Genomic DNA, 12,765 nt, shown 5'->3' with positions numbered 1-12,765 from the left:
TACGTACTTACTTACTTACTACTATTAGTTACTTACTTACTTACTACTACTACCGACCACTACTCGTCGTCGCGACTACTACTACTGTCGTCGTCTCTTCTCTCTCTCTCTCTCTCTCTCTCTCTCTCTCTCTCTCTCTCTCTCTCTCTCTCTGCGTTTCGCGCGCGCGCGCGCGCATGTGTGTGTGTGTTGTTTTTCGTGTACTGTTTTTCTCCATCGCAGTGCCATTTAATAACTTTATCATTATATTATATTTACGTTGTTGATCATTAATATTCTGATTAGAAAATAGCTACTACTTTCGCATACACACAAACGAATAAAAAAATATAGATATGTTAAATATAGATATGTTAAAAAATGCGTGATTCAAAATTTATACGCAGATCTATAATATTTTTTAATATTTATCAAGAAATAAAATATTGAAAGATAATGACGAAGTAAACTTGAATAATGCAGTGCAAACTGAAATTTTGAAACAGAACCGAAATATGAATTGGAAATAAATATAATATAACGAAAGAATATTTTCACAAAATGTCCAAACATATGTTAGCAAGATATATTTAAAGTATAACACGCTCGTCTCATGATATTCCGATTTTTTTTAATATTCACGTAGATAGTCGGCTTTTATCAAATTTTTTTTATCCGTTACGTTAAGTCGACCTTCATCCAGCAGAGAACGGAGATCTCACCGATGTGGATAATCCGATTGAAAGTTTCGGCTCAGGAACAACTTTCGGGACTTTTGCAATCCCTCTCGCGTCCATCTCTCGAAAGAAGAGAAAAAAAAAGATCAGAGAACCGGAGAAAAAGACACGGCCATGTCACGTGTTCTCTTCTTCCGGCCCCATTGAGAATTCTCACGAACATGCACACGCGCGAACGTGTGGTGAGCGTCTTATCGCGACGCGTCACTGATAAAGCAGCCATGATGGATAGGCGAAGAGTCTCCATCGCAGACTCCGCCCTGTTTTTTTCTCTCTCCTTCTCTAGGCGGACGCGCTTTTAGCACGCACTTTTCTACGCCGTTAACCTTCGCGACTCCACGCCCAAAATAAATCGTCGAAGACAGGGAAGAGCATGGCGAGCGCGCGGCGAGAGATAACCAATGGAAATCGAACTTTCAATCCGTTCGATCGAACCTCAAATGTGAATTGTCATCTAAATATGATTATTGAATATTATACATAATGTTAGGTATAAATAACTAATAGGATTTAATGATAATTCATTGAATTAATTAAATTCTTTAATGTTTAAGTCAAGAGGAAATTTGTGCTATTTGAATTCAACTGTGGAATTCTACAATTTATAACAATGGAAAATCGAGCGTTATACTTATAACGAATAACTCTTGTAACAGAATTATATTTTATAAAGATGGATGAGAGAACCGTCGAAACTTCTATTAACAAATTACGAAGACGATTCACGTGGTTTTGCGAAATTGATCGAGAGCGCTCTTCACTATCCTCGTGCATTTTTATCCCAATATCGACCAGTACGTTATCTCCGCACATTTCATTAGATATATGCATCATGTACGAGCGGCGGAATGATTGGTAAGGTGCCAGAAATTGAATGGCTCACTTTATCGTGGAGCTTATCCGATAACTCGAAAGGCTGGTGGCATGTAGTCCTTAAATTAGTCCAAAATTATTCGGCGCGATTCGCAATTAATTAAAGCTTAATATCGGACTTTCCACTCGGAAATTAGCTGTAATCGGATAATCAATATCTGTATTAATATATATTACTATATAATGGAATATTATAATATATGTAAGAGCGGAAAAGAGGGTGGCAGGGGGAGGAAGGAGAGAGAGAGAGAGAGAGAGAGAGAGAGAGAGAGAGAGAGAGAGTGTCACACTCCTCCCCTTCCATCACGAAACCATCCCATCGAATTTGCAAAGGTCGATGCTTCCGTGGCAAGACGCAACTCGAATTATCCCCTTGCACATCATTCGACGGTAATTTCCGCGTCCCCTAATCCCTACGTCGCGTCGCGTACCGATCGCAGCGTGGATGATGATGCGTCACCCTCTGAATCCGACGTATGAGTTCCTGGCGAGATGAGAGACGCGTAGGCGGGAGAGGTGGCAGAACAAGAGGGATGGACGGATGGCTTAACGGAGGAGGATCATTATCGTTCGCGATGACACAAAGAAAAATGCATGGGCGACGAGTGGAAAAATCCATCGGGTCGAGGATGACACCTCGATCAGCGCACACACTTCCTGAACCGGCCGGATCGCTCCCCCCCCCCCTCCCCCCTCCTCTCACTTCACCGTTCGCCCATCGCGCGCGCGAACGTACGCGCCTTTCTCTCTCATTCTCCTCTCTCTAGTCGTGCGCCCGCGAGCGAGCAGAGGGTGGAGGAAGAGAAGTAACGGCGGCGGTGGAGTAGAAGCGGGCACGAGGACAAGACGGCCAGGAGAGGCAAGGAGGCGAAGAGAAGGACGCGTATGACTAGAAGTCGCAACGGCAGGCAGGGGGCAGAGCAGGGGGCCAGCTAGCAAAGGGGGGTTGCGTGAAAGAGGAGAGATAGCTCGCGTAAAGAGCGGTACGCTCTGAAGCTGTACGGGCACGATTGGTCGTTTCTGCTGTGTCGTTCGTACCGATTGGCAGATATGCTCCCCCCTCCCCCTCCCCCGGAATATATCATGTTATTTCAATCGATATCTCTTCGAGTAGCCAGCGGATTTTTCGTTCACCACGGCCGCCTTATCAGCGCGCCTTTCCACCGCGCGCGCTGACGCCGCTTTTTTTCTCAACCGTCCCCCGTTTAGCGCACGCACGTACAGACGGCGGACGGAGACCAAGAAATCGCCGTGTCCCCCCCTTTGGGCCGGTTTAGTTTGCGAGAGACGCCACACGCTCGCGTACAGCGCTACGTCTGCGCTTCTGCATCCGGTCTACCCGCGCGAGAGTCTACCCCCGGTGTATATAAAAAAACTCCTCCCGGGTGGGAAAAAGTGATAGTTGACGGACGTTGTGGTTCATCTCATGGAAGTCGTCGGACACCTCTCATCGCGCGGCCCCCGGTATCCTGATCGCGCGGACCGTCCAGCCGTCGTCGCACGGCCGCGCGCGCCCACAGTTACCCGATCGCAACGAGCGTGGTGAACGAAAGTAGTACGATACCGCGTGCTGACTCGAGACGAGATTGTTGAAATCAGAAGAAACTCGCAACAACTGTTCACGTTACACATCACAGAAACGACGAGAGAATCTGCTTGATTCATTGCAAACATTCGTGATTCGATAAATTATTAGAAACAAAGGCTTTCGTTAATTCTAAGGAAAAAAGGAAAAAAAATGAGATAAAAGTGCAGAGAGAATTAACGAAGAAATCCTCTTCTCGATCACTTCCTCTCTCGCAACGATAGCTTTCGGCGCCAAGGACTTTGTTCGCGAGTGCAAGGCCGTGGCACGTGCTTACGCAACGATCACAGCGGTACCGTTGCGCAAAGGATGATCGGTCGAACGCCGGGTCGGTCAGGGTAAGGTCCATTCGCCAACGAGCGTGTCGCGACGGGCCTATCGTTGCCGTGTCCCTCATCAAAGGGAATCGTAACGAGAGTTAATGAAGAGGTCTGATCATCGGGCTTTACAACAGTCTGCCGCTTGCACAACATTCATGGAACGTATGAGCATTAATTGGCCGATTGGGAAAGTAATCGCGGCAAACGACAAACGATATCTTTCACATGCCCTGTTATAAAACAAAGAGAAAGAAACCATGGGGTTCCATAAACGCATGCGAAGGCAGCCGCTATCATTCCCTCACGCGGCGATTTCCCCATACTCGATTACGTAAGGCCCTGTCGAGAATCGGAGAGGCCTCGCCCCACGTTGAGACGTGAAACGCGCACAATGAAGAGTCGCCGTTTGGGAAAAAGATCGGTGGATGAGATTGATCGGAACAATGGCGATCGAAGAGCCAGTCCGCATGCACCACGTACGCGGAGGGCAAATATTACTCTCGCGTAATGATCAAAAGTCTGTGTTCAGCTAGTCAGGGACCAAACGCCGTAGATTCTACTACGGTCATCGGCTGGACCGAGGTCCATTCTAGTCGTATATCACCCTCTAGAAAGCTATTCTCTGTGAACTTTACAACAATAGCGATCCGCGGGTGAATTCGTATATGTTTCCTTCATCGCGACATGAACTTCAAAGTCACGTGTTACAAGTGGCGATGATACCTTCGTGTCTACACACAAAGTGACATTCTCTCGTATGCTGGAACAGTTCGGGACGTGACTTTAAATTCCATATCGAGTGATCGAAGGGTGCGCGAGCGCTCGCGATCATGCTGGCAGTGCCGGGGCCTTTCGTGTTGTCGCGCATGGATCGGGGCGGGTGGGACTCTTCAGGTTGCGTGCTCGAGATTCTTCCCTGAAGATGTATGGCACCAATGAAAGCCACGGGCCGAACCACGGGCCTTGGACACCGCCCCCCGCGCCCCAACCGCTCCCACCGCAAGCCCAGCATCAAAACCACCCCCGACCTCACCCCCACAACCATCCGCCAAGCCACCCGCCGTACGTACCACCAACGTATCAGCATCCTCATCACCACTTGCCGCCTCAGGTAATTATTGATGGATATATTCCACGGCTAGTTTGAGGCTGAGGATCGAAAATTCACGCTAGGAGAGAACGGTGACCACGTGGCGCTAAAAGAGAGTTTATCCCCGAGGGCGTGTTTGTCACGCGTACTGAATAGTTATAGACACACGACTCTATAATGAATGTAACGAATATAAAGCCTGAAAATGTCTGAATCTCTAATCTATCTAATCATTAGAACTAAAACGTGCTTCTTAAATTTCTGTTTGATATCTTTTACAGATTTTTTTTTCGCATTAATAATTAATGATAATAATAATAATACAATACTAACAGAAATAATGAAAACAGAAATATTGAAAAATAATATCAGGATAAAAAAGAAAATCGCGGATAAACCAATTGAAATCAATCTTGTTCATGAATTGAAAGAGGAAGAATTTATTTGAAGGGGAAGACTTACACGATAAGTAGTTTATGTTCGTAGTATACATATGTATAACCATCCCTAGATGTACTTTACTCGTTAATCCGATGATTAATCACTAAGTGGAGATTGCTACCTGATGACCGCTTATTAAATTATCTACGTGATTCGAATTATGGTTATACCCGCATGAGTGTCTTTACTCGCCGTTAAACGGAGGGTGTTCGCTAGACAATCGTCGTGCGATCGAAACGCAAACCTGTTTCGTATCTAGTCATTGCTGTACAATCTTCGATCGTTCAGATCTCTCGCCTTTAAGGTGTCACATGTCACGCTAAAATCAGTGGCACATGACGAGCGTTCAGATATTTCCGAAAATATCGACGTGACAGAAACGGCCGAAAATGCTTATTAATAATTAACATTTTCGAGAAATGGCGCTAAAAATGACCGTTGCATATTTGATCACTCTCATGGAAGTTGGCACAGCTCGCGTCGGAAAACTTTTGAATTGAAATTGTTTTTTCCCACTCACAAAAATAAACGTCACTCTTGCCGTCGCGCCGTTGTCCTCGATTAGTTTCCCAGATGGAAATGACGACCCTGTGTACCTGTTATATCATCGAGTTATACGAACCGAATATAGCGTTACAACGTCGAGAGCAACAAGACCGCAAGGCCAGCCGATCATTGATAGACTTTCGCTCGATCGCCGATATTCGCCTGGCGCGATCCTGCACTCTTGACATTGGATTTCGTCGACTATCCGCCGACGCACATTAATACGATCGATAGCCTACTATCGCGCGATCTCGCGGTCTGACCATTTCTTTTTTTTCTTTTTTTTTCTTCATCAGCACCCACAGCCGCAGGATAACGACTACCTTTCGGCATCCTTAATTTCGACGTGCCGCGTCGTGTTATTTGATCCTATCCGCCGACGAAACAGGAAGCCCGATTTTGCCTACCGTATGCAGAAGGAAAAAGAGACACACCTTGGTGCTCGTAGTATCAAAATTTTATTTCTTTTTTTTTTGTCTGAAATATTGAATCAATACATTTATCAAAACCAAAATATTTTTTCTCTACTTTTTTAAAATAAAATATTGTAAAATCTCATATTCATGACTTTTACTAAGTTTAATTGTAACATTGTATAGAAATTATCGTAAAATTAATCGAATAATAGACAATGTTAATTATCCATCGATTAAACGATTCATGTATTGCATCTAGATAAAAAACTATAGTTTCAATGAAATATAATAGGTATATGAGTAAAGATTGAAGGATCTCTCTATATTCGACTCTAAAATTAGACAGATGCAAGAAGTAGGGAGATACCGAGACAGGACAGACCGCAGAAATCGGTTCCGCGGAAATCAAATCGCCAGGTCTTTCTTTCCTTTTTAAGCAGCTGATCGGCGAACGATTGTCCGTGCCGACCGGAAACGGACAACATACCTCGCGGAGGATCAACGTGCAACGATTCAAGCGGATTAAAGCTGACAATTACAGGGAGTTGGCAAGAGGGAGGGTGGTACTTCCCCTTTTCCTTTATATTACAACAGTGTACATACTATCCGCGGCGGTAGTTTAGATAGATAGGTGGGTAGGTTCGCGAATGAGTCAGGTCATGCTAGGTTAGATTGGACGTTGTCTCCGTACACGTATGCACTCACGTATGTGCATACTATCCACACACATATACCTACGTGCGTATATGAACAACGACATACCATATGTGAGCCGCTGCTGCACGGCCAGCGTGCGTGGGTGGACGCAGGGCATTGCGTGTGCGTGTGCATGTACGTGTATACACGCGTGGAGAGAAGGCATATGGTCAGCAGGTGAGACCTTCGCTTTGTATTCCAAGTGTATAAAGTAGCCCATTTCGAGTGGCCCGACGTTACTCACGAACGTAACTCATGATAAAAGGGAAGAGAGAAAGAAGAAAAAAAAGAAAGGGTTGCACGCCGGCTCTCCTCCTGAAATGTTAACGATCCCTTCGAGCATCAGCATCAGAAGGAGACCTGCCGGCGTGAGGTACAAACCCATCCGTCGCGATTCGAATAACAGAAAAACGAGGTCGTGCATTTTTCATGCGAGAATCCCGCGGCGAGTCACCTTGGCGCAACTATGTCAAAGATGACTTGTCAAAATAAAACAGATACGAAATAAGATTCGAAACAGTCTCTTATCACGCGTTAATAAATCACGTAGATTGAAAATAGTCACGATCTTTCTTTGTCAGATTTCGCTGCATTAGGGAAAGAACGCGGATAGGATTTAATAAGTAATCCGAGAGTTAATAAAAAATGGTGGATGAGGGAGACAGACGCAAAAATATGAATATCGCAAAGAGTAAAAGCGGAGAAGTAGGGCGGGAGGAGTAGAATCGGAACGAGATGCTCCTAAGGAAATACAGTGGGTGTCATTTGATATATTTTTCCATTATTAAGGACATTAAGTCGGCGGCCTGCGGGCCAACTCTCTTCTTTCCGTTTTCTTCTTCCTCTTTCCATTTCTCTTTGCGGGCCCTGACGCAACCGCGACTTCTTTCTTTCTCTCTTTCTCTTTTTTTCCCGCGGTTGGCGACGGTAATAAATCAGAAAAAAAGATTCAAACCGCCAGTATGGTCGGGCGTCGGGACGCAATTTTCCGTCTGCCAGGAGATAAAAATTTGATTAATGATCGCGTAGTTTTAAAATTTAAGAAAGGCGCGGCATCTTCGCCGAACTCTGACGAAAAATTCCCACCGAGAATAATAGTCGATATTGTTCGTACTGTATCGATGTCTGTGTCGAAATCTTATGATTGTCTCATTACTTTCGAGAATCAAAAAATAGTAGAACCGTTTCTATAGCATTTTATAATTTAATTTATAATAATGCATTTGAAATTAAAAAATCGTCTAAACATTCACAATGTATACGTTTTATTCCTATGAGTCATTACGCAATCTAAACGTTAGTATGTGAAAAAACATGATAATTGTCTATATACAAAGTATTCTTACAACAGCAGTAATCGAGTCTTGCAGGATCGCAGCTTTGTTTGTATTCTCTAAGTTTGTTTCTATTATTGACAAATCTCACAAATCTTTCTATACTTCTCAATAACAGATTGACAGTTCGTGCGATCAGCTTATGAGAGTAATGATCCAAAATTCGCCGGATTTAAACGACTTCTGCTTAAAGTGTTTTCGTGAACAGCAGTCCTTGATTCGTTAAAAAACAATAATCATTATATCTCTCTCGACGTTAAACTAAGTGTAAATCAAATCAGAATTAAAATTATTTAATCATAAAAATATTTAAAAATTTCGAATTTCTAAAATCTCATAAACACAAAGGTAAAGAGTCGTTTGATGGGCGAAATGTCTTATATTCGATGTTTAAAGAAAAATCTCGACGGGACACTTGAGACAGTCGTTAAAAATTCGCGACGCGACTTTGCTTCAGCATCAAACCATTTTTTCACGAACCCTTCTGTCACTCCCGGCTCCCGGTTAATCATCGTGAAAGTCCGTTTACGAGGGGCAAGGAATTCGAAAGGGAAAACTCGTGTTAGCAAGCAAATTACACCTTAAAAATATCGAACAAGTTGATTGAGATTACACAATCTACATATACAAAAATATATACTCGAATAATAGATGCAACTCTATTTTTACATAAATTAAAGAAATTATATTAATGTATTTATCTCTAATATATATTATTTTTAATTTATTATTTTTTATTTAATATATTATTTTTAATTTATGTTTTTAACATTACTTTTCTTCATATAAATTAAAATAGATATTAATACGTACATTATCTTTACTATATATTCAATTATTTCTGTTAATATATTCAATGTATTATTTCAGTCAATAATTTTTTAATACTTCTCTACCTATACTATAAAATCGATGCAAACGCGTCCCAATACTCGTATCAGCATACCGTTCGTACATCGATTAAACGGAGCCTCGGCGTTCACAACATTTACCCCCCCTTGAGTGAACCACAAAACAGGAGCAATTTCATTCAAATCGGTGACGAACAACAGCCGGCCGACTGTGTCCGGGCGAAGGTAGAAAAAGGCGAGGAAAAAAGCGCGGAATAAAATCGCGTCGGGCAGCCTCTCCCTCTCCCACGGGGATTAAAGAGTCCAGGGATGCCCAGCGAGCGCTGAGATTTCTTGTCGTCACCCCGTCAAGTATCCACAGTCATGTCGAACGGCGAACGAGGGGAAAGGATTGAACTCGCGGAAACTTGAGAACCCCCGGTGACAATTTCAATTCTCTCTTCGTCCTGCCCGGCCGTCTCTTCCCCTCTCGCTCTCATGAAACCTGGCGCTCTCTTCTCGTCGCGAAAGGGGTGACCTAAGATTCTTAAAACTTCTCACGAGATTTTTCGATTTTAATTACAGTTTTAACATATTTTAATAAAATCCTCTGCCGTCTTCGCGAGTCCATCCGTCCATCTCTTTGCCTTTCTCTCTCCTCGCTACCCTCTTTAATTCCACCAAGTTTTCGGCCCTTCCACTACCTCATGCCTAAACGAATTCTACTCGCCCGACCACTCTTGCTGCGGACTGTACGGTCTTAACGTTAACCCTTTCGTTCGTTCACCTACACCCACACCCGCGACTGGCGCAACACCTGTTTCCCGAATGAGGAGAACCCGAAATTGAACGTTCCTGCGCCGACTATGTAGCCCGATCTGCCGTTCTATTAGTTTCGGTTCTTCCTCACCACGCTCAGGAAGAATCGGAGTAGTGATTGAACTGCTCTCGTATGTACCGTCGTGCGATTCTCCATATTTGCGAACGCGATATTTTGAATTCTTTTCTCGAGATTCTCGTTGTCGAAATCGATGAAGCGGATAATAAATCGTAAGCACCAAACAACGAAATAATCATCTACAATTGACAGAATGTTTAAAAACACGTAATAGATTGAATGTAAATGTACTACAGATGTACTAAATATATTGCAGAGATCGTAAAATTACATGTTCAATCATGTTGCATTCATGTAAAACATATGCGTGCGCGCTATAACGATAAATCTAAATCAGGCTGAGAAGGAGCTAGGTTACAAATTTCATCGAGTTCCAAGTTCTCACGCTGGTTTCAGAATTGGAGCTTATAGTATCGGTCAGTAGGTCAAGTTGCACCGCACCTTCGTTCCGCGATTATAAACGTTGGCTCTCGGCCTTGCAGTACCACGACCTTGGTAACTTCTAATCGCCAAGTTCAACTACCACTACAACTCAGATTAGACGATATATAACACCATAATACAATTTCGCACGTCTCCTCGATTTATAAGTGTTATAATTTCGCCTTAATATATATATATATATAAAAATTACCAAACAAAGAGATACGAGGATCAATTGAACCGCACGTGTTATGAAATTTGTGCCGAAACTGTGAAAAAGAATATAATATCTTAGAACATTTTTACTGTTAACAAGAATTGCAAAAGTATGTATGTGTTTCTTCCCTACTGTTTTTATTTATGGTATTAAATATACACTGTTTAATTTATAGATTCAAATTTAATCTAATTTAAATCACCATTGCTTCTACTCAATAAATCGTTATTTTTTTACTAAAACAATGGATAAATTTGACACTATACATACAGTGTCAAATTAACACTACAGAGTGTCAAATTTATCCATTGTTTTAAAAAATAACAATATATTGAAAATAACAATATATAGAAGCAATGGCAACTAAAATTAGATTAAATTTGACACTATAGATTTAACAGTGTATTATTTCATTGAACTTATTGTCATTTAAACGATTCTTCTATGTTAATAAAAATTGGTTTTTTACAATATAATATTCTTTATATTTATTATGAGATTTCCTCGCCTCTCGTTTACTTTTCAATATAATAAATATTTTTAAAAGTTTTTAAATATTCAAATCTTTTACAAAACAATCAATATCCGAGAAGACGAAGTAATCTCTTCAGTTTCGGCAATGCGAAAACGATGGCGATCGACTACGAAATGTGCGGCGGTCAGGGTCGATCTGCCATCCTCCGTTGCTCGGTGAAAAGTACAGCGTACCAACTAACCCCGGCAGTTCTTCTCGCAGATCTTCATGCACAAGAGCGCGATGCAGATGCACGCGAGGGAGCTGGGCGCGGGTGCACTGACGGCGAGGCCCGGCGGCGGCGTCGCCGGTGGTTTGGCCGGTCTGGGTGTCGGTGTCGGCGTCGGCGTCGGACCAGGCGGTATGATCACCAGCAACGAAGTTAAGCCGCACCAGTGCCAGCAGTGCCTCAAGTCGTTCTCCAGCAATCACCAACTCGTGCAACACATCAGGGTCCATACCGGCGAGAAGCCGTACAAATGCAGCTACTGCGACCGCAGGTTCAAGCAGCTCAGCCACGTGCAACAGCATACACGACTGCATACGGGTGAGTGGCTCCCTTGTTCATTTGTTGTTGTTGTTAACAACATCGGGTCGGCGCGTGAGCTTTTTTCCTCGATTACGCCCGATTAAAGTTGACCGCCGCGTAATCGGCACCGCCCGTAAATTAATGCAGAATAATATGCGTTAAGCTCTGGTACCCCACCACACCGCTGCCCAGGGCTCGTCGTCGTTATAGAACTCACGCCGAGTTATTGGTCAATAAATTAGTGCACGAATATATATTGCTGTTATAGTAAATTCTATGAATACTATATCGTCCGGGCTATAGCCAATAATCAATAAATTAATATGCAGTTATTGTCTGTACGGGCAATCATGCGTCCCGATTGTGACTAACTTCAATGCGCGCCGGTGCGAAATTGCTTTGTGCATGCAACATGCGTGCAAGTAAAATATTCCTATGTTCTCATAGATACGGTCGAACGAACGAACGAACGAACGCATCCTATCGCCCTGCGTACTGCTCTTTCGCGCCCCGCGAGGCTTCCGATATTTAGATAACAATGCATCCGCGTAGAAAGCAGCATGCGACTAAAATAACATCGACCAGACCGGATCAGGCATGAAGGATTTGCAATAATGAGAAAACCTGATCTGGCTGCAAAGGCAATCCAATGGGTCGCGTCCGGGTAGAAAGAATTTCATTAAGGGATGAGCGTAGTCACTCGGAAGGTATTAGACTCGCAAGCGAACGCCGAACGGTCAGCGCCGCGCGCACGACTACTAGCCCCTTGGAAAAATCTCGCTGACCTTAACGAAGATTTGCTTTTGCGGGGCAATGGAAAAAAAACAAAGAACGAGGAAAAAACGCCCCGCCTCGGGTATTCGAGCTATTTAATCGAATTGTCCGAATCCGTGCGGAGCAAACGAGAGATACGAAACCCTCAGTAACAATCGATCCGGGAAAAGGCTTATTGACAAAGTAAACGGATCCTCAACGTTTCTTTGCCGGCGTAACGAATCGTTCTCTCAAATCGTCTTCGACGAATCAGGAAGAGAATCGTCTTGTGCGATGTAGATCGTAGGATACTCGTGACTTCGCTTGAACCGAGCCTTCGTACACCGAACAGTTTATAAAAATAGACGAATTGCGAATTTGACGAGAATATCCAGTATAACCTGATTTTCCATGTTGGCGTTACTAATCTTTTTATTTATTTCCACGTCGCGCTACTTCGGCCCAACTTGTCGTTTCTTAACTGTAAATAGCAGCGAAAGAAAGACTCGCATTGATTTTAGCTGGCCCATCTCCCGTCTTCTTGCTTCACATTCTCTCTCTCTCTCTCTCTCTCTCTCTCTCTC

General features: G+C 43.3%; 1 protein-coding gene across 1 annotated transcript in view; it reads left to right on the top strand.

Moving 5' to 3' along the window:
• The window catches only part of LOC105627514 (Krueppel homolog 1), a 79,302-nt gene that overhangs the window by 24,865 nt on the left and 41,672 nt on the right, over positions 1 to 12,765 (top strand). Inside the window, exon 3 of the mRNA XM_012208794.1 lies at positions 11,122 to 11,446. Coding sequence (XP_012064184.1) covers positions 11,122 to 11,446 — 325 coding nt within the window. The remainder of the gene's footprint in view (positions 1 to 11,121; positions 11,447 to 12,765) is intronic.

Source organism: Atta cephalotes, assembly GCF_000143395.1.
Source record: "Atta cephalotes unplaced genomic scaffold scaffold00009, whole genome shotgun sequence".
In the NCBI taxonomy this organism is placed as follows: domain Eukaryota; kingdom Metazoa; phylum Arthropoda; class Insecta; order Hymenoptera; family Formicidae; genus Atta; species Atta cephalotes.
This window is presented reverse-complemented; position numbering and strand designations above follow the sequence as displayed.